This window comes from Bos taurus, chromosome 13 (assembly GCF_002263795.3).
Source record: "Bos taurus isolate L1 Dominette 01449 registration number 42190680 breed Hereford chromosome 13, ARS-UCD2.0, whole genome shotgun sequence".
NCBI lineage: Eukaryota > Metazoa > Chordata > Mammalia > Artiodactyla > Bovidae > Bos > Bos taurus.
In genome coordinates, this window is record NC_037340.1 from 58,026,976 (window position 1) to 58,050,385 (window position 23,410).

General features: G+C 40.8%; 1 protein-coding gene across 2 annotated transcripts in view; it reads right to left on the minus strand.

Moving 5' to 3' along the window:
* RAB22A (RAB22A, member RAS oncogene family) overlaps positions 1-18,589 on the minus strand; it is a 48,247-nt gene extending 29,658 nt beyond the window's left edge. The window contains exons 1-2 of one of the 2 annotated variants that reach the window (XR_009496794.1): positions 18,289-18,589; positions 17,215-17,294 (exon numbers count right to left, since the gene is read on the minus strand). Coding sequence is in view for 1 of the 2 variants with exons in the window: in NM_001099165.2 (NP_001092635.1) it covers positions 17,215-17,294; positions 18,289-18,324 (116 nt within the window). In the remaining variant the exon portion in view is untranslated. 2 annotated transcript variants of the gene reach the window in all.
* Positions 18,590-23,410: the final 4,821 nt, after the last annotated feature.

Genomic DNA, 23,410 nt, shown 5'->3' on the forward strand with positions numbered 1-23,410 from the left:
CTGTGAACTTCCAGATGTTCAAGTTGGATTTAGAAAAGGCAGAGGAACCAGAGATCAAATTGCCAACATCTGCTGGATCATGGAAAAAGCAAGAGAGTTCCAGAAAAACATCTATTTCTGCTTTATTGACTATGCCAAAGGCTTTGACTATATGGATCACAATAAACTGTGGAAAATTCTGCAAGAGATGGGAATACCAGACCACCTGACTTGTCTCTTGAGAAACCTGTATGCAGGTCAGGAAGCAACAGTTAGAACTGGACATGGAACAACAGACTGGTTCCAAATAGCAAAAGGAGTACGTCAAGGCTGTATATTGTTACCCTGCTTATTTAACTTATATGTAGAGTACATAAGCCCAGCGTTGGGCTGGATGAAGCACAAGCTGGAATCAAGATTGCTGGGAGAAATATCAATAACCTCAGATATGCAGATGACACCATCCTTATGGCAGAAAGCAAAAAAGAACTACAGAGCCTCTTGAAGAAAGTGAAAGAGGAGAGTGAAAAAGTTGGCTTACAACTCAACATTCAGAAAATGAAGATCATGGCATCTGGGTCCCTTCACTTCATGGCAAATAGATGGAAACAGTGACAGACTTTATTTTGGGGGGCTCCAAAATCACTGCAAATGGTGACTGCAGCCATGAAATTCAAAGAAGCTTTCTCCTTGGAAGAAAAGTTATGACCAACCTAGACAGCATATTAAAAAGCAGAGACATTACTTTGCCAACAAAGGTCTATCTAGTCAAAGCTATGGTTTTTCCAGTGGTCATGTATGGATGTGAGAGTTGGACTGTGAAGAAAGCTGAGTGCTGAAGAATTGATAACTTTTGAACTGTGGTGCTGGAGAAGACTCTTGAGAGTCCCTTGGACTGCAAGGAGATCCAATCAGTCCATCCTAAAAGAAATCAGTCCTGAATATTCATTGGAAGGACTGATGCTGAAGCGGAAACTCCAATGCTCTGGCCACCTGATGGGAAGAACTGACTCATTTGAAAAGACTCTGATGCTGGGAAAGATTGAAGGTAGGAGGAGAAAGGACACAAGTTTGAGTAAACTCCAGGAGTTTACTCCACACACACACAAATGTATACAATTATTCAAAGCATCTTTATTTATAAGAGCTTAAAACTGGACTCCATTTAAATGTCCATCAACAGGAGACTGGATAAACAAATTGTGGTATATTCATACAATACAACTGAGCAATAAAAAGGAACAAACTCCCGATACATGCAAAAACATGGATGAATCTCAAAAACAGTATTGTGAGCAAAAGAAGGCAGCACAAATGAGTACATATAGTAAGATTCCATTTATATAAAGTTTAAATATATTTACTCTACCGTGATAGAAGTCAGATGGCAGTTAGGTTGGCGAGGCAAGGGTGGATACAGCAGGAAGGGAGCTTTCTGGGGTAAGAGAAATGTCCTATAGCTTGGTGGCACTTAAACACAACATAAAGACTAGCTAAATTATATTTTATTGTATGTAAATAAAAGCTCAATTTAAAAAAGATGACATAAAGACATTTTCAAACAACAACAACAAAAAAACCAGCACCAGAAGAGTACAGCAAAGGAGATATGAAATGGTGTTTCTTCAGAATGAAGTAAATAACCCCAGATGGAAGGCCAGAAATGCAGGCAGGAATGTAAAGCAACAGGAAAAGTAACGTGGAAAAAAGGGACAGGAATGGTGCCTGTGTAGCAATAATAAAGATCCTGTGAGGTCTGGAATTAACGAGGTAAGAGCATACAACCCAGGAGATAGAGAAATTAGACTTGAGATTCTTGCGTTGTTGGAATGTGGTGAAAGTAACTTACATTAGACTGGAATAAGGCGAGGATACATAAGATGATGGCAAGAGTAAAGAGTTAAAGAACAACTAATGAATGTATTTAGTTGTTCTTTAATAACTAAATGGCATCACCATTTAACAGCATCACTGACTCAATGGACATGAGTCTGAGAAAACTCTGGGAGACCATGAAGGATAGGGATGTCTGGTGTGCTGCAGTCCATGTGGTTGCAAAGAGTCAGACATGACTGAGAGACTGAACAAGAATGTGTAAGTACCAAGATAACTAACAGTTCAGAAACATGGCATTAAAACCAAAACAAAATTCAATCCAAAGAACACAGGACCAGGTAAATAAGAAGCAAAGTGTAAAACTGCTGTATTTAAACACAGATACACCAGTAATTATCTTAAAAGCAAAATTAAATATTCAAATTAAAAGTCAAAGTTGAGAGCTCTGGAGTCCAGAGTTGGTGGTGGTACCTGCATGGGGAGGACCCTCCCCAACTGATCAAGCAGAAAACCGCTGGCTGGACGACGGGGTCTGGGGCTACCACTGTGCTGGAGAGGGAGAGGGGGTGCCCTAGGAGGAAGATGCTCCAAAGGGAGCCTCAGATGCACACATCAAATCCGCTCAAATCCAGAGTCGCTTTACAACCACTCACACATGGCGGTGGAAGGGGGGGGGGGAGGGGGTGGGCTGCAAGGACAGCAAGAGTGGAATACTGTAAAAGCCAAGCAGAGATTTCAGCGGCTGCCAACTGCAGGACAGGAAGAGTTGGGAGTTTTGATCCTTAGGCCACATTTCAGAAGTAAAGACCGTGCCCCCAGAATAAGGATATGCCATGAGGCTAAATACTCCAATGGAACCATCCTAACAGAGTGTAAAACCAAACCTGAACAAGTTCAAGGGGATACTTAGCACTCCTTAGCAAAAGATAATATAAAATCCCCACAACAGCATATCTTTTGCAGCAGTCAGTATACAACAATAATTAAAGAAAAACTACTACAATTGCAAAGAAATGTGATCCAAGGTCAAGAGAAAAAAAAAAGAGTAAACACCAATAGATCATGAGCTGATCCAGATGTTGGCACTAGTAGACATATGCTTTAAAAGCTGTTATAAAGGATTTAAAGAAAAGGAGTCATATTGAGTGAACAGATAAGCTTACAAAATATGAAAAAAAACACCAAATAAAGATTCTAGAATTAAAGACAGTATCTGAAGTGAAAAAAATATACAGGATGTGCTTAAAGGCAGTAGAAGGATCAACTGAACTTAAAGACAGATCAACAGAAATAATGTGATCCTAAGAATAGAGAGAAAAAGATGGAGAAACAGAGTGAAACAAAACCTAGGCCTCAGTCACCTGTTTGAATAATACTGAACGGTTTAACACACAGATAACTGGCATCCTACAGGCAGAGCAAGAGAATGGGGTAGACAAAATATTTAAAGAAATGATGGTTGAAAATGTCCCAAGCCATCGTATTTCTGATCCAAGCAACTCAGTCACCCCAGAGGATAACAAGCACCTAGTACACAACAGTGAACAGTGGGAAGACAAAAGACAGTGAGACCCCAGAGCATACAAAGACCTCTGGAGAGCACAGAGGACTCTGTCCCGTGCTCTCCTATGACCTACATGGGGAAAGAACCTAAAAGAGTGGATCTATGCATAGGTATAACTGATTCACTTTGCTGTAAAGCAGAAAATAACACAACATTATAAATCAACTACACTGCACCAAAAATTAATTTAAAAAAATAGAGATCTTAAAGCAGCCAAGTAATAAAAAGATGTGTTACATACAGAGGAACAATGCTAAGGATGATGACAAGCCACTCAGCACAAACCATGGAGGCCATAACACAGCAGAATACCATTTTCAAAATGCTAGAAGAAAAAAACCTGTACATTACACCTCCAGGACTTATTTATTGTATAACTGGAAGTAGGTACGTCTGACACCTTCACTGACTTCACCCATGTAATATACATCATGGTGACTACAGCTAATAATACCATACTGTACATTTGGAAGTTGCTGAGTAAACCTTGAATGTTCTCATCCCAAGGAAAAAAAAATTTCTAACAATATGTGGTGACTGGATGTTAACTAAAGTTATTATGTTACTACTTCACAATACCTTCCAATATCAAATCATTATGCTGTACAAAACAAAATACAAAAAGGGGGAAAATTCCAGAAATCTTTACCTAGCAAAAATATCCTTTAAAAGTGAGGATGCAATACAGATCTTTTCAGAGCAACAAAAACTGAGGGATCTGTTACCAGTAGCCCTGAGAATAACATGAAATGCTGAAACAGTTCTTTAGGCAGAAGGGAAATGACATCAGATGAAAAGTCAACTCTAGAAAGGAATGAAAGGACATGGAAACAGGTAATATGTATGTCAATAAAATGAAATGAGTTTTGCACTTCCTTTTTTCCCCTACCCTGAATAATTACTCAATCTCAGAGTCACTGTTAGGTGGGCCAAGCAGGGAGGTACATGTGGCCAAGGGGTGGGTTGGCCCAGCCTCATGGAGCCAGCATGAGGGCATCAAAAGCTCAATGTTACACTCTTTTATACCAAGCAATCAGTTGTCTTTTAATGACACTAGAGAGATAACAGTTGGTTGTCTCTTAATGCCTTTATTTACAGTAAAATAGCCATCATTAAAAAACACTGAAACGGTCTCTAATTTAGAGAAAAGTTACAAATACAGAATTTACTTATCCTGAGCCATTTGAGAGTAAGTTGCCTCATTACCTCTGAACATTAGTGGACATTTCCTATAAACAAGATTATCTTTCCTACAAACATAAGCAGAATAAGATAATCAAAACTGTGAAATTAACACCAACACATTACTACCATCTAGTCCTCAGAGCCCATTTGAGTTTTATCAATTGTTTTAATAATATCCTTTGTGGTTCAAAACACATGCTGTATTTAGTTGTCATGACTCTTGAGTCTCCTTCAGTCTGGGTCCGCTTTTCAGTCTTTCCTTGACTTTTTAAACTTTGAGACTTTTGAGGATTATACACCTGTCATTCTGAGAACAGTTTCTCAATCTGAATTTGTCTAATGTTTACACATGATATGATTATACAGTAATAATGATTAAATTAATGTAAATTAAATTCAATTAATAGGATTCTGGTGTTATAATAAAGTATGTTCATTTTTTTACTTTTGATACTCCTTCAAGACTGGAGCTTAATTCCATACCCTGTGAGTTTGGAATGGGCTTATTAGTAACTTCCTTCCAAGGGGTCATAAAACTACCTCAGATTCTTCTTTGCTCTCTACTGGGTCACTTGCCTGGGGAAAGTTAGCTGCCCTGCTGTGAAGACACTCATGCAGCCCACTGGAGAGGCCCACATGGTGAAGATCTCAGAAACTGAGGCCTCCAGCCAACAAGCTATGTGAGTGCACCATCTTGGAAGCAGATTCTGAACCCCAGGCCAAGCTTTCAAATGACTGAAGCTCTGATTTGACTGGGACATCTTGACTGCAACACCACAAAAGGCCCTGAGTCAGAACCATGCCAGATAAGCCACTCTGATTCCTGATCCACAGAAAATGTGGATTAAAGTTTGTTGTTTCAAGTGGCTAAGTATTGGGATAATCTAAGTACTGGGATAATTAGTTACTTAGCAATTGATAATGAGCACAGTTATCCACCACATTCACAGAAAAATGGTGGTAAGAAGCCATAATATCATCTAAAAAGATGCAGAAAAGTATTAAGACAAAATTCAAGACCCATTCTTGATTTAAAAACAAACAAACAAACTTTCAGCAAACCAGAAAAAGAAGAAAGTTTTCTTATCTTAACAATGAGCACCCTACAGTGGACATCATACTTAAGGGTATAATGTCAAATGCTTTCTCACTAAGACTGGGAAAAGGCAAGGATATTGCTCACTAGTTTTACTGAACATGGTAGGAGGTTCTAGACAATGCAGCATGGTATTGAAAAAATTAAAAGGAAAAGAAGTCAAACTGACTTTATTCTCAGACAACATAATCATGGATGTAAAAAACTGTAAGGACTCTACAAAACAGTTACCAGAAAAAAGTGAATTTAACAGTATTAAAGTATACTAGGTAAACATGTGAAATTCAATGGTGTTTCTACAAAAAACTGCAGATAAAAATACTACAATTCCATTTACAGTAGTTTAAAAAACATTAATACTGAGGCAAGATTTTTCAACAAGAACATTTTTTTTAAGACTCCTGCATTGAATACAAAATGATGCAGAGACAAACTAAAGGAGACCTAAGTAAATGGAGAAAGACACCATGTTCATGGATCAGAAGACTCAATATTATGATTTATTAAGATGCCAAGGCTACTCAATGGGGATAGAAAGGCTTTCAACAAATGATGCTGGGACAACTGGATAATTACATCAGAAAATAATGAATCTTACCTCTACTTCACAGAATACAGAAAAATTAATCTGAGATGGATCAAAGAACTGAAAGTAAAGCTAAAACTATGATGAAACAGGAGAACATCTTTGAGAACTTACGGCGAGCAGTGCTGGTTTAGAGGACCAAAAAAAGCATGAACCCAGGAAGACCAACTGACAATATGGACTTCGTTAAAATTAAAACTCCTCATTAGAAGACATCATTAAGAAAATGAAGACAAGCCATGGAATGCAAGAAAATATTCGCAATAAATATATCTGACAAGAGTTCTATTTGTAACATGTAAAGAATTTTTACACGTCTGTAAGAAATAAGGCAAAAACTAAGAAAAAATGGGCAAAAGACTTGAGTAGTGACTTCATAGTGAATGACAAAGAAACACATGCAAAGGTGCTTAATATTACTAGTCATCTGGGAAATGCAGATTAAAGTACAATGAGAGACCACTTTATATCCACCAGAAAAACTGAAGTTAAAAAGACAAGTACTGGTGCGGATGCAGGGCAACTGGACTTCTATACACTGCAGGTGGGAGGGTAAAATGATACAACCAAGTTGGCATATTCATACTAAGTTATATAAATGCACCTTTCCTATGAACTAGAAATTCTATTCCCAGTTATTTACCCAAAGGAAATGAAAACCTATGACTATAAAGAGAGTTGTAGAAGAATGATCACAGTATCTTTATTCATAATAGCCCCAAACTGGAAACAACCTGGACGTCCATAACCAGGAGAATGGGTAAACAAACAGTTACCTGTTCACATAGAAGAGTATCAGTCATCAATTAAAAAAAAGATTATGATATATACAACAATATGGCTGAATCTCTGAAACATTGTTTTATGGGGAAGAAATAGGACACCAAAGAGTGCTTTCTGTATTATTTCATTTACGTGAAATTCAAGAACAGGCAAATTAATCCACAGTGACTGAAGTCAGCACAGTTGCCACTTATGGGGAGTGGGACTCACAGAAACAAACTTCTGAGATGATGGAAATGTCTGGATCTTGATTAGGGGTAGTTACATGGAATATATATAATATTATCAAATTCAAATCATAAGCTGCTTACAAGAAACCCACCTTAAGTAAAAGATACAGAAAGGTTAAAAAACAAAAAGAGACAAAATGCGCCACGCAAATACTGACCACAGGAAATACTGCTGTTATATTAACAGCCACAATTAGACCTCAAGGCAAAGTGCATTGCCAGAGCTAAAGAGGACAGTTCAGATGGCAGAAGGTTTGTATTGCAGTAAGATGTAGGATTCTAGATTTGTTACGTACTTAATGCAGCTGCAAAACAGATAAAGTATGCCATCTTTTCAAACACATATGAAACACTTACCAAAATCAACATATGCCAGGCAAATTGCAAATTATATCAGTAATAAAGGATTTAAATATGTTCGCTAATTTCAATGTAATTACGCAGTAATCACTAAAAATATTAACTAGAAAATTTCCCTATATTTGGAATTCAACGAACACATCTAAATGATGTTTGGATCAAAGATGAAATCATAATAGAAACTTGAAAATATTCTGAAATGAATGATTGAAATTATATTTTATAAAAACTAGTTTGATCTGGTAAAAGCCATGACTAAAGTTTTAAAACAAGGAATACAACTGAAAATAAGGAGTGAAAATCAATTATATAACTATCTATCTCAAGAAGTTAGAAAAAATTAGCATGTTGAACAGGACAGAAACTCTAAAAAATAGGCGCATGGATGGATTAATGAAATAAAGAAGAAAGATTGCAAAGTTCATCAAAGGCAAAACCAGTATCAGAAATGTAAAAGGGGTATGTGTAAAATGTGAACAGAATAAAGTGTTAACATCTTTTTGCCAATAAATTGAGGGAAGTATATGAAAATAATCAAAATCCTTAAACAAACAAACCACAATCTATCAAAATCAATGCAAGAAATAGAAAACCTGAAAATGAACAATCTTATAACTGTGAACGAAATTGACTTCTTAAACCCTATCACACAGGGACAACTCAAAGCCCACATGCATTTTGCTAATCATTTAAAAAAGTCATAGCAGCTTTTTTTTTTTTTTTAAAAACTCTTCCATAAAAGAGCTTCTCCACTATTAATAGTTTCATCTGGGAAGCAAAACTTTCATACCAAACCTGACATGTACATTACAGAAAGGGATACTTCATGACAATCTTACTCATAAACATACATGGAAGTTCTAAAAAAGAGTAAACTAAAGCCAGTGATATGCAAAAAGAATAATATATCACAATATAAGTGGATTTATTCCATGAAAATTCAACAATTTACCACATTAATAGCATAAAAGAATATACAACCAAGGCAATCGAATAAAAATCTCCATCCACACTTCACACTTAAACAAAAACAAAAAACTCCAGCATATGATAAAAAAAGACACTCTGTAATATGCTAAGGTGTGTGTACAAAAACCCTACAGCAAACATATTTAGTGGCATAATAGCGAAAGCTTTCCTGCTAAGATTAGAATATCCAGCATGATCATTTCTATTCAAAACTGAACTAGAGATCCTACTCAACTCAATAAAAGATACAACAAGTTTAAGGATTAGAAATAAAGATTTCAAAGCAATACCATTTAGCACAAGAACAGCAGAAAACTACATTGAAACATCAAACCAGCTGGATAAAATCTGACGAAAGATGTACCAGTCCACTAAACAGAAAAGCAGAAAAAATGCTCAGGAAAAATAAAAAAAAAGCCTAACAAATGGAAAAATACATTTCTATATTCACATATTAGAGATGCAATATCATATAGATGTCATTTCTCTCCAAACCAATCTATAAATTCAATGAAACGTCAATCAAAAACACAACAGGAATTAGTGTCTTGGTATGAAAAAAGAGAACGCTAATGTTCACATGGAAATGTAACAGGCCAAGAATAGCCAAGAAGTTATTGAAGAATAACACAGAAGTACTCATACCACTGGACAGAGAGACTTATTACACAGATAGAGGAATTAAACTGTGACACTGGCACAGGGCCAAAAAAAAAGGACTAATAGTTTCTTTCAAAGATCACTGACTAAGGCAAAAAAACCCCAAAAAACAAAAAAACAACTGTACTATGGATTTTATAAGATGCAGAAGCAAAATATATGACAATAATAACACTACGGATAAGCAAGGAGAAATGAAAGCATACTCCTGTAAGGTTCTTATACTATATGTAAAACTGTCTATTATTTGAAGAAAGAATGATAAAGAAGTATATTGTAAATCAAAGCACAACCACTAAAACAACAGAATAGGTACAGCTAAAAAGCCAGTAGCAGAGATAAAATGGAACCATTAATATAAGGGGTGAGTAGAAAAATACAGCAAGACGGTAGATTTAAGCCAAACAATATTGATAGCTATAAAAAATAAAAATGGTCTAAACCAGTCCTGTACAACAGAGCCTTCTACAAGGAGAACTTGAATGGTAGCTAGTGTGACCAAGGAACTCAAGTTAAAATTTTAACTTAAGTTCAGATAGCCACATGCAGCTACCTACAACTGTATTAGACAGCTGGTGCAACTACTCCAATTAAAACACGAGACCCATAATGCTGTCTGTCTGCAAAAACTCACTTTAGATATAAAGATAGAAATAGGTTAAATGTAAGTGGATGGGAAAAGATATGCAAACACTAATCAACATGGAGCTGAAGAGCACGTATTCATATAAGAGCGAGAAAAATTCAGAATCAGGACTGTTACCAGGGAAAAAGAGGGACATTTCATGGTAGCAAAAGGGTCACGCTATCAAGAATAAAAACAATAAAATGTATTAATAGATATGTTCAATAGTAAGAGCTTCAAAACATATCAACCAAAATTGATTAAACTAAAAACAGAACTAGACAAGTCTTCAATCAGGGTTGGATTTCAAACACTCTTTTCACTGCAAATGAGGGGGAAAAAATCAGTTAAGTATACAGAAGAAAGGAACAGTGCTATTAGTCAAGCTGATTGTTTAACATTTATAGAACACATTTACAGCAGCAGAACATATTCTTTTCTGCTAAACATGGAACATTCATGAAGACCACATGCTAGGCCATAAAATAAGCATTAAATGTAAAAAGGTCTGAAATATTCAATGAGTTATATCCTTTGATCCAATGGATTTAAACCACAAATCATAGTAGTTGAAAATTTGTGGAAAATCCCCAAATAATTGGAAGTTAGAAAACATACTTCCAAACAACTAATAACTCACAAGGGAAAGAAATACTTTGAACTAAATGAAAATGAAAATACAATCATCAAAATCTCTGATATTTCACCCAAACCAGTACTTACAAATTTATAGTCCTAATTGCATACATGTAAAAAAGCCTTAAAAGTCAATATTCTAAACTTTCACTTTAAAAAACTAAAAAGGAAGAAATTAAGTCCAAATAAAAGGAAGGAAAAAAATGAAGATAAAAGCAAAAATCAATGAAAAAGAAAAGTGGGGAAAAACAGTGAAACATTAATAAAATAAAAAACTGGTTCTTTGAGAAGACCATTAAAATAGCTAGACAGATTCTAATGACATTAAAATGATAGTAGAGGAATATTATGAACAACTTTATGCCAATAAATTAAAAGACCAAAACAATGGACAAATTCTTTGCAATACACAAACTATTCATACCAAAGCTTACTCAGGAAGAAATGAATAGGCGTATAACTATTAAAGGAACTGAAATGGTAGCTAAATTTTGCTGACACAACTCCTTGCTCAGATGGCTTCACTCGTGAATTAAACCAAACCTTTAAGGAAGAAATAATACCAATTTTACACGGAATCTTCCAAAAAACAGAAGATGAAAAAATACTTCCCAACTTATTTTATGAGGTCCTGATACCAAAACTAGAGAAAGGTATTATTACAGAAAACTACAGATCAATATCGGTCATGAACATGGAGGCAAAAACTTTTAGCAAAAATGTTAGTAAATCCAATTCAGTAGTGTATTAAAAAAATACATAATAACCAAGTGAAATTTATCTGAGGAATGAAACAGCACTTTGTTATTTTAGTATTGATTGTTATAATTCACTATTTTAAGACTGAAAATGATAGTGTTAAGAACAGTTCAAAAAATAAAAAACCCACCTGGCAAAATTCACACAATCCTTGATAAAAAAAAAATTCTCATGTATTTAGGGATAGAAGAGAATATTCTCAACCTGATAGTGGGCACCTATAAAAAAACCTAAGAGCCTAGACATCCAGCTTAATGGAAACGACCAAATACTTTCCCCTCAAGACTAGGATGGAGAAGGCAATGGCACCCCACTCCAGTACTCTTGCCTGGAAAATCCCATGGACGGAGGAGCCTGGTGGGTGCAGTCCATGGGGTTGCGAAGAGTAGGACACGACTGAGCGACTTCATTTTCACTTTTCACTTTCATGCATTGGAGAAGGAAATGGCAACCCACTCCAGTGTTCTTGCCTGGAGAATCCCAGGGACGGGGGAGCCTCGTAGGCTGCCGTCTATGGGGTTGCACAGAGTCGGACACTACAGAAGCGACTTACCAGCAGCAAGACTAGGAATGAGGGAAGGATTTTGACTGTTACCACTTATCTTAAATACTGGAGGTCTTAGCTCACATGACAGGCCAAGTAAAAGAAATAAAAGGCATGTAGATTGGAAAGAAGGAAAGAAAACTGCCTGTTACAGATGACATGATGGTACACCTAAGAAAATCTCAAGGAATCTATTAGAAAGATGTCTGAACTAATTGAATTTAGCCAAGTCACATGACACAAGGTCAACTTTATGTTTGCACGCGAAGAACAAACAACTGAAACTTTAAATTCCATATAATCTGTAGAGACAGAAAGCTTATCAGTGGTTGCCTGGAGCCTGTGGTAGGGATTGGGATAAATACAGGTTGGGGCAAAAGGGGACAGGCTGGAGTGATGGAAGCGCTCTACATCTGGACTGTAGTGATGAGCTCACGGATGTATACACACAAGTACACGTGCGCTGCGTGCTAAGTTGCTTCAGTCGTGTCCAACTCTGTGACCCCATGGACTGTAGCCAGCCAGGCTCCTCTGTCCATGGGATTCTCCAGGCAAAAATACTGGACTGGGTTGCCATTTCCTTCCCCAATTTGTCAGAATTCATCAAAATGTTCACTAAAAACGGGTGCATTTTATTGTATGTAAACTATACTTTAGTGAGTCAATTAAAAACACAGATCGGGTCTTACCTGGTGGCTCAGCAGCTAAGACTCTGAGAGCCAATGCAGGAGATAAGAGTTCAATCCCTGGTCAGGGAAGAGCCCACATGCCGCCCAGCAACTAAGCCCGTGTACCACAGCTACTGAGCCTGTGCTCTACAGCCAGGGAACCGCAACTCATGAGCCCAGGTTCTGCAACTACTGAAGCCCGCACACCCCAGAGCCTGTGCTCCACAACAATAGAAGCCACTGCAACGAGAGCCTGGGCATCGCAACTGGAAGAGTAGTCCTTGCCTGCTGGAACTAGAGAAATGCCCAGGCGGCAACGAAGATCCAGCACAGTCAGAAATGAAAACAAATAAACAAATAAAATTATAAAAAAACTAAAACACAGATCAATGGGATACAATAAAAAAAATCCATAAAAAGTGCACTATAAATACAGATGATCAATTTTTGACAATCACAGCTCTCAGTACACAACAGTGAATTATGGATAATCTTAAAAAAAAAGTGAGATGTAAATCTCTGCTGGAATTAAAAAAAAAAGACAATCCCCCACAACTTAATTTTACTTTTCATACAGAAATTAATTCTAGGTAAAAATTAAATCTAAATCTGAGAAGCAAAACAAAATTTCTATAGGATAACAGGAGTGTATTTTCATGACTTTGGTAAATCAAAGTTTATTAAAAGGACATAAAAAGCACTAACATAATATCTTTCATTGAAAGACTGATCAAATGGATATATTAAAAGTAACAACCCTTCATTAAAAGATCCAGAGAGTGAAAAGGATAGTCACAGAGTGCGAGAAAGTATCTGCAATAGTCAGATGCAACAAATGACTACAGAATCTATAATATCCAGAATACATACATCACACCTGAAAGTCAATGAGAATATGACTAACAACTCAATAGAAAAATGAACAAGATTCTCAAACAGGCAACGTATCCAGATGACCAATAAAGATATGAAAATGTGTTCAGTAGCTGTAGTCATATGGGAAACAGGAATTAAAACCAGAATAAGGCAGTACCACCAATCCTCCAACACAGCTAAAATTTGAGACTGATGACATCTAATGTTGTAGGGGATATGAAGCAACCAGAACTCCCAAACACTGCTGGCAGGAACATTAACTGACACAATACTTCAGAAGACATCTACTAGAGTTAAGATACATATTCCTTCTGAGCCAGGAATTTCCCTGCCAATTCCCAAACCCTGACTAGAAACAACCACAATTCCAACAGTAGAATAAACTGTGGTGTACTTATCCAATGGGATACTTATTGTACAGAGATGAAAAAGAATAAACCATCATTACATGAAATGACATAGATGAACCTCACAAAGTATCAATCGAATAAGCAGATACAAAACAATATCTACCCATTCCATTTAAATACAGTTTAAAAAAACTATAGTGTTAGAAGTTTATCAAAAAATATCAGTTGCTAAGAAATAACATATGCTTACCATATGAAAGTACCATTCTAAGTAATTTTTTACGTATTTTAACTTGATTTTCACAACTCTGTAATTAGAGGCAACTAATTATCCCAAATGTGCAAATTTAGTCACAAGAGGTTAAATACTTTGCTCAAGGCCACAGAGCAACTACGTGTTAGACCTGGGATGTGGAGGCAGCTAGACTGGCTGGAGACCTTGCAGTCTAACCGCTACATTGCCGCTCAGTGGTAGAGCTTTAATGGAAACACAGAGGAGGAGGGCAAATGAAGCAGGGAGAGGTAAGAGAAGCGGGATTAATAAGTTCCCATCTCCCAAGAAAACAAGCACTAGATAATGCCTCAAATTGGGGGATGGGGTGGGGGAGAAGAGAAGGGATCAAGAATTAGCAGTACATGCGTGTTAACGAAAAAATCTGGAGGACAGATCAGAAAAAAACAGCTAAAACCATCACAAAAGTAGAAACCTCTAGGGAGTGAGTCAGAGTGGACCAGGGAACTGTTAATACTTAACTATTAAGAAAAAATACTTAGCTATTACAGAAAAAAACCACACACACACTGCTTTGGTAAAAGCAATTTTGAAAGGTTTTAATAAGATCTAAATATTTTAAAAACGCTATCATGTATTGAGCCCCAGTGTCCCTGGCACTTAGCTGAACATTTGAAAAGGAGTATCTCATATGGAGTTGGTGCCAGTTATTACTACGATTTTGCTGATGGGGAAACAGATTCAGAGTTAACCAGCTGGCAGGTGGCAGTGTCCATGTCTGGACCACCACCAGGGAAGATGAAGGTCTAGATGTCAACAAAGCAGCAGGAATGAAAGGATATTCAGGAGTCCTGGACAGAAGCAAGTGACTCATGGTGGCTTCAGGGAGAAGGGACAGTAGGAGGGGGATCTGGAATGGATGCCCAGGATTCTGGCTTGAGTACCTGAGGACATGTTGGTCCTTTTCTCTACCACAAGGTCCATGGAAAGAGGAGCAGAGGGCCAGGCCTCTGACAGGGAGCTCCTGAGCTTAGTCACAGATATGCGGAGCTCCAGTATATTTGGGAAAGGCACAGAGGAGTCAGGCAGGATGCATGAGGAAGACCTATGGGTGTGAACTCAGCAGAGGAGGGGCAGGCAGAAGACTGAAGAGCATGCAAAGACACAGGGAGAGAAAGAACACCCGTGGCCTGGGCCCGCAGCCTGTCCAGCCTCTGGGCCACCCGTCCAACACGCCCTGTCCCCCATGCGACTCACTGCCTTAAACATCGCCAATAGCTCCCTTTCACTCTTCAAAAACTTTTGTCTCTAGACTATCTTCTGAAATATAATCTACTCATTTATCAATATTGAGATGTCAGGGCTTCTAAGTGCCTCATATTTTCACCGTGAGGTACCTTGGGAACTGGCAGAGCCCTGGGCCAGGGTCAGGCCCTGGCTACATGCTCTCACCAGGCCTCCACATTCCTCCTTCGGAGCACAGAAAATGGCCAAAGAACTCATTTTCTGTGCTTTGGTTACACAGTATGTCTCTCTCCATCTTGGAAGGTACCTGAGGGCAGGAGGGGCTTTTCAACTTTTCCTGAAAAGCTCTAAATAATACTCTGGGCTTTGTGGGCCATGGGGTCTCAGTCACAGCTATACAACTCTGCCCTTGAGCCGGAAAGCAGTGGAGACCACATATAAATGAACAGGTATGCTGTGTTTTGGTAAGGCTTTATCTTTGAATTGAGAGGTGGACCAAAAGGCCATGGTCTGCTGAGCCCTGCTCCGAATCACCAGCACCCAGGCTAGCATCTGGCATACAGCCGGCACTGGATGAGCAATAATGAAAGGAAACAGCCCTTGGCTTTGTCAGTGAGACGGAAGCAGGTCCTGAGGGAAGGTGATTTCAGCAGAGCAGGGGGGTGGGATGGTTGGCAGAAGGCTGAAGAAGCAGTAAGCTCTTGTTCCAGAGCCCCCAGTTTGCCCAGCAGGCCTGGGGAATGGCCCTGTCTAAGGGGAGCAGGGCTGGGGAAGGAGTCGGGGGTTGCTCCCGAGCTCAGGCGTGTGTGGGGCTGATTGTGAAGGAGGAACACATGTGCCAAGGATAGAGAAACGGGAGGGTGGAGGAGATGACGGGAAAGCCTCAAATCGCTCTTTCTGTGAGACATTCACCCAGACTAAATGGGGAAGACAGCTGGGCTTAGGGACTGGGTGTGCGGCCAAACAGGGAGGCCTGGCCGCCCAGGACAGGGCCACAGACCTCCTTGTCAGCCCCCTCTTCCCTGGCGAGGCGGCACCTCTAACCGAGCTGGCGGTGGGGCTTGAGGCGCTGACTAGTGTGAGGAGTGTCGCTCCCTGAGGCAGCAGCAGGGCCTACTGGCACTTCCTATCCCTTCACTTTCCCACGCAGGTAGTGACAGGCAGGCCTAGAGGAAGATGAGTTCACACATCAAACTTGCAGACACGCCCAGTCCTTTCCTGAAGAACATTCAAAGTCACTCGAACTTCAGAGAGTCAGTGGTGGTTTCATCTTAACGCCTTCAAATGTGGATGTGCACGCTGTGAATTATGTCCCCATTAGGCAGAACAGAATTTTTCTTTAAGTGGAAACAACCAATTGGGTGAGGCTTTGCATAGCAGCTACCTAGTTTTATAAGCTTAACAAGAGTATTAAAAGACACAAAACACAACTTCTTACAGAGGAAGTATTAACAGTACGAAGTTTAAACAGCCTGAAAAATTTAGAGTCAAAAACCTATAGCCAGTCAGTTTCACTTTTCCTATGAACCAGGTACCTCCAAAAGGCTTACATTTTGATATTACTCTGTTAATTCATCACAGCTACTGGAATGTGCAGCCATAGTGCTGAAATGTGTAAGAAGGGTTCAGACTTCAAACTATTTTTCAGGAAGAGCTAAAGCCATCTAAAGTATCTTTTAGTTGACATGCCAGAGGAAAAAAGCATTAAGATCTATTTCTTCTGCCTTATTTCAAGGTGAAATCTGCTGTTCCTATTCACAGATTGAAGGCTCTATGTATATTCTAATAAGTAAAACTTTAATTCCATACTTTCACTCTCAAGTTCTCACTCCTCACAAGTTAAAAGATGATTTTCCTAAAACACATCAATCCTTGCTCTACTGTTTCAAGTTCTTCTCGAGATGATGGTAATCACTGTCTCCAAATTCACTAGCTTTTAGAACGGGGATGCCTACCCTTGTAACACACCTTTGTTTGAAAGGACTTATCAGTACACCTTTAGATGCATTTTCAGTAAACATAACCTCTTACCCTATTGTTGGGTTGATGTTCGGATCAAAACTGTCTTCCACGAACCGCCACACAATGCTTGATTTACCCACACCTGTATCCTGAAATACAACGAGAGAGGTGAAGAAGAAGAAGTTACTTGCTGGCACATACCAAAAACTGCCTTGTGCCCCAAGTTCAGGATTTTGGAAAAATCATCCTGGATAGGTGAATTTTAAAGAAACGCAAAGGAGGTTTTCATAAAAATTCAGCGGAGTAATGATAAGATTTCGAAATGTATTGTAGGAGAGGATATCTGAGTTTACAAAAGATGTGAGGATCTTCTGAAAGACCCCAAGTTTCTGCGTAGTGTGCAAAGTGACAAACTCAATTGATCTCTAACAAGTCTACGTTAAGAATGAACTCTTGAACTACTTCTGAGTAATTCCTGATACATCCCAGCCCCACCCAATATGGGAAGGGGTAAGACTAAGTTATTGAAATCTTTCTCAGTCTTTAAAGCGGCAACTCTGGTAAGAGAGCATCAACTTCAGAAAGTATGCTCTGAAATCGCAAAGTTGCCTTGACAAGTTAGGCAGCTGAAGCTTCAAACCAGTTTTGGGGGCTTTTTGATTTGAATGTCCCACTCCCACCCCAGGAAGGTAAATCTGCGTTAAGTATCAGGGATATTCCACAAGTTCAAAAACACCAAGCAGACAGGAAAGCAGACTAATGCTGCTTGTAAAACAAAAGACCTGTTACTAGTCTTACTTTGCAAGCCTTGGCCAACTCCTAACTAGTACCTAGGAAAACTATTTAAGACTGCTCTTAACCCAGAAGCAATGGAAGGGCAGGGAGGACTCTTTACCCTTTGGGGGGCAGGAAGAGTCCCTGGGCACCAGGGAGGGGCAAGGGTGAACCCTACCGACAGCAAAATCCTTCAGGAGGGTGCGGCCAGGTGGGCGGGATGGCCCAGGGGGCAGAAGCGAGGCTCCGGACAGGTAGGCGGTGTCCCGCACCCAGTCTGGGGCAAGGGGCGGAGGGGACGTGGGCACGCCCTGGTCTGCGGCCCGCCCGGCCTCCCGCGGCCCTCCCGGTCGGCTCGCCGCCACTCACCCCCAGCAGACACACTTTGAGCTCCCTCAGCGCCATGGCCCGGGAGCCAGGGGCGCGGGCCCGCCGCCGCCCTAAGTTAAGAAGGGAGAGGCCCGGCCCAGCACAAGCATCCCCCGGCGCCGCCGCCGCACGGCCTAGCCCCGGCCGCGGGGCGCGCAGAGGCGGCGGCCGCCCGTTCGCTGGCCCTCGGCCCGGCCCGTCCGTCGCCAGCCGCGCGGGGTCCGTCTCAGCAGCCCGGACGGTGCCGCGGGTTCCCGGGGGCCACCGCAGCCGCCATCTTGAGACGCCGGCCGGGTCACCTGACCTCCCCGCCCACTTCGGCAGCCACCTTCGCCGAGAGGGCGGGGCCGGCCGGCGCAGCGAGGCTTGCGGGGAGGCCCGGGCTCGAGGGCGGGGCTGGCAGTGAGGGGGCGGAACACTAAGCCATATGCCCCGCCCCTATCACTCAGGCCCCGCCCCTCAGGCGCCGGCCCCGCCTCCAGGTCATCCCAAGATGGCGGGTGAATGGGGTCCAGCTCCTGGGGCGCCCCCTCCCCTTCAGCCGGAACAACCCCCGAGGCCCGAGGACCCCCACAACAATCCCTGAGCCCACCTGCCGCAGCCCCCTCGTAACTCCTTGTGTGTCTCTTGGTTTTCAGAGATGTCCCTGTACTTTGTGGACTTGCAGGATGACTTGGACGATTGTAAGTAACAGTTGGGGCATCCCGCCCCTCCCTGGGAACTTCTCGCAGAATTAGGGGTGCACAGAAGGCGGATGTGGGATCTACAGGCTGGGCTCTTCGTGTTGGAACCAGAATAGGGGGACCCCCAATTGCCTTGATCACTTGTGGCGGTCCCTCCTCACTGGGCGGGGGCGGTAGAGGACGGGGAGCCCTCCCCGCAGTGGGGAGGATTTTTGTTGGAAAACTTCTGACTTTCTCTTACTTTCTTTCTCTTCCTCCTCCTCCTGCGGTGGCCCGGGAGAGCTAGTGCTTCGTTCATCCTGGCGATTCCCGGCGGGAGGAGGCGTGGCCCCCTCCGGGGTCGGGGGTCTTCCAACCAGGGTCTCCAGTTGTCCCCCAGGACTTTTCAGAATGCCGGGGAGTTTGGGAGGTCCGGCTCTACGTGTGGCCGGCCACAGACTCGCACAGACTTCTCCAGTGTCTTGGCCACAAGCCCATTGAGGAGCCCACTGGTACCTGCCTTTCTCCGATGGGTCTCCCTCCTGTACCTTCCTGCCCTCTCCTTTAGAATCACTTTAAAGACTGATGGGTGGAGAAGATGTACCTGTTTAGGCAAGTTCGCACTGGTGGTGAATGAAGCATTTCTTTTCCATTCAGCAAACTTTTCTTGAGGACCTCCTGTTTCTGGGCCAGGCCATGTGCCGATCCCAGAACCTACAAAGATGAACCTGAGACTGTGACGGCTCTCACAGGCCTGGAAGAGAGCCAACTTGTAAACAGATAATTACCAAACCCTGGGTGCTTGCTGATGAAGGAAGCCTGTACAAACCATCACAGTAACCAACATCAATGGGGCTTACTGTGTTCTTTCCTTCTGCATCTACAAGTTTCCTACTAACCAGAACTAGGGTTTACTGAAAATACCATAGGTCAGGCACATTTATTTATAGACATATTTCTGAAAGAATACACATATTCTTGCTGAATACACATATTCTTTCAAAAACATGTGTAATTTATACACTATTTCTTTCAGAAGGCGGCAACTTTATTAAAGTAAAATGACCCTTGAAGGGGCCAGTGGTTGTGGGTTCTGGAGTCAGATGGCCAGAGGGTGAAGTCCTGAGCCACTCTTTACTGGCTGTGTGATCCCGGCCAAGTCACTGTACCTCTCTGAGCTTCATTGGCTTCATCTGTAGAATGGGCATAATAATGGTCCACCTCAGAGGGCTTTAGTAGAGGTTAACTAATAAAAGGTTTAGGAACTTCTTTGGTCCAGAGGCTAAGACTCTGTGCTTCTAATGCAGGGGGCCCAGGTTCAATCCCTGGTGGGGGAACTAGATCTCACATGCCATAACTGAGAGTTTGCATGCCGTAACTCAAGATCCTACATACTGCAGTTAGAAGGTCCTGCATGCCTTGATGACGATCAGAGATCCTGTGTGCTGCAGCTAAGATCTGGCACAGCCAAATAAATATATAAAAAATAAAAGGTTTAGCATGAAGTCTTGTACATAAGAAACAGTAAATATTACCTGCCATTATTATTGATGTGATCATTATTCATAATTATTGAATACTGTGGAGCAAGGTACAATGTGGGCCGTGGGTTTACAAAATGTTTCAGTCAATGGGTGTCTTTGAATGGAAGGAATGTAGCATTGCTCTTGATAAGCAACAGTAAGCTGCTGTTAAGGCACCTCTCATTCATAGATTTAATATTTGGCCTGTCTGGAAAAGCTGTTTTTTGGCTATTTTTCAGTTATCTAACAAACTACCTGAACACTTAGTGGTTTAAATCAACAGCATAACAATTCTGTGCATTGACTGGGTGATACAGAAGCCTCATGTGTTCTCTGGAACTCTGGGGAGATGGGAGGGTTCAAAATGGCTTTCCTCACCTGGCTGTTGGCAAGGAAATCTGCTGGAACTGTAGATCAGGGCCTCAGTTCCACAGTTGCTTCTTCCCCTTGGCTAGCTTGGACTTTCAAAGGGTGGTGGTGGCAGGCAATTGGATCTCTTCTGGCAGGTAACTTCCTTTTGTCTTTTCTGTATATGTATACAGAAAGGAATTAAGAGATTATATAGGAAAATAATTCTGATTTTGGCTCTATTTGTACATATCTTAGGTGACACTTACTGTTTAGGAGACTGCTGAAGACTTGTCCCGGTAAGGAAGGAAACCAGCATCATGGCTCTGAACACACCCAGGCCATGGGTAGGGCCACTCGGGGAGCCTCCCAAGGCTTCCTTATTGCACAGATGTGGAGTCTTCAGGATGCTGTATCTATGAAATTACAATATAATTGGTCTAATTAATAGCCATAATAAGAGGGCCTTTCCCCCCCAGTACTTATGCTGCCCTGGGTCCCACCTTTACACTTTACTGTGGTAGTATTTAGGAGGCATTATTACACTGTGATTATGGCAAAAACCCTGAGGTCCGGTGACCCACTTCCTGTCTTTAGTTGAGTCAGCATGAACCGATCACTCACCTTTGTTCACTTTCTTCATCTGGAAGACCTGACAACTGGAGATGCTTCATAGGACTGATACAAGGATTAGATGAAACAGAAGACACAAAATGTTTTAGGGACTTCTTGGTGGTCCAGTGGCTAAGACTTACACTCCCAAAGTAGGGGGCCTGGGTTCGATCCTTGGTCAGGGAACTAGATCTCACATTATCCAACCAAGAGTTTGAATGCTGCACCTAAAAAAATCACACATGCCTCATCAAAGATTGAAGATCCCAAAAGCTGCAACTAAGACCCAGCAAATAAATAATTAATTAATAAAGTATTTAAAAAAAGACATCTTAGCCCAGTGCCTGGCATAGACTATTCCATTCATTGATTATTACTATTATTATTTTAGCTGTCATCATTACTACTAGGCATTCATGTAAGATTTTCTGTTCCTGTGTTAAGGGTTGCTACTGTGTGGTAGGCGGGATTGTTCCTGTTTTATAAATGATGAAACAGAATCAGAGAGGTTAAGTGACTTATTCAGTACGGCATAGGTCATAAATGATAGAACTAGCAAAACTAGCAATCAGACTAGTTTGACTAGTTCTGACTCTTCCTCTTTTTATTCCATCACATAGATCAATCTCACAAATATTCTTAAGCTAATGGGAGGGCACAGTTTGTTGGTTTGGGTGGGTTCTGCATCTGTTGTCTTCCTTGGACTTTTTTTTGGTCTAAATGACGGGATAGCCATTTCATCTAGGCTCTAAGTCTCCTTGGCCAGGGACACTGGTCATCCTTTTTATAACCTAGTGTCCTCCCTCCATGATCTAGGTGTTCAGTTAATGTCGTTACTGGTAACCAAGATGGATTACGAGGCTTGTCTGATTTACTTTGTGATTTCTTCATTAAATTGGCTCACTTCAAAAAGAAGCCATCAGGACAGGTTGCCGTGTTTTTTCAAAATCATTCAGTCTCTGGGCCATCGGAGCACAAAAAAGACAATTTTAGTGAATTAGCCTGCTGAAGCAACCTAAATTCCTTCTCTTGAGAGCAAAAAGAGTGTGAGATGGCCAGACACAGTGGTCCTGGTGGTAGACGGCACGCGGAAGGTGGAGCTGGGTGCATCTCTGCCTCAAGGGCTTATAGGCCTGTCAGCGGCTGGGTTGATTAAAGCTTGTGGGGGCTAAGAGGTGTCACTCCTGGTAAGGCTTGCTTGACCAATTAGAATTTAAATGTGTACTAGTGGTGGGTGGAAAAAAGTGAGGGGACTCTGTTGCAGATATAAAGAGACCTATCAACAAAGTATAATATATGGTCATATGTGGATCCTTAGTTGAACAAATGAGCTATAAAAAGACATTATTGAGACAGTGGGGAAAATTAAACTTGACCCAGGTATTAGGTTATATGAAGAATTATTATTAATCTTGTCAGATGTGATAGTGGTGTCACAGTTTTGTTTGAAGGCAAAGGACCTTATTTAACAGAAGCAAATAGGCATTTGTGGGTGAAACAATATGATCTGTGAGGTCTGCTTTTAAAATACTGCAGCAAACAGTAAATAATCAACAAGTTGGAAAGAAAGATGAGTGGGAAAAGTTGGCAGACTATTTGTTGAAACTGGCTGGTTAAGGGTGTGGGGGTTTATTATAGTATTATGTTTTTGCATATGTTTGAAAATTTCCTTAATAAAAAGTTTTTAAAAATGAGATGAAAGTTTCATATATGATCAAACGTCTATATGAAGGGTTTAATGCTGGATTTCAGTTCTGAATTCAGCTGCCATGTTATTGTAAGATATATTTAGCTTCAAAACACAGACTTGGAAAATGTATTAGTATTTGCGGGACAGTGTATTTCTTTCCAAATGTTCAGGTTTCAAGAGGTAGCTATGAAAGAAGTTGGAAAAAGGTATACTCCTATTGATGAAGAAAACTAGGTGCCATCAAATGATGTGTGTTTCTTTGTTAGAAATAGGATTAGCTAAGTTTG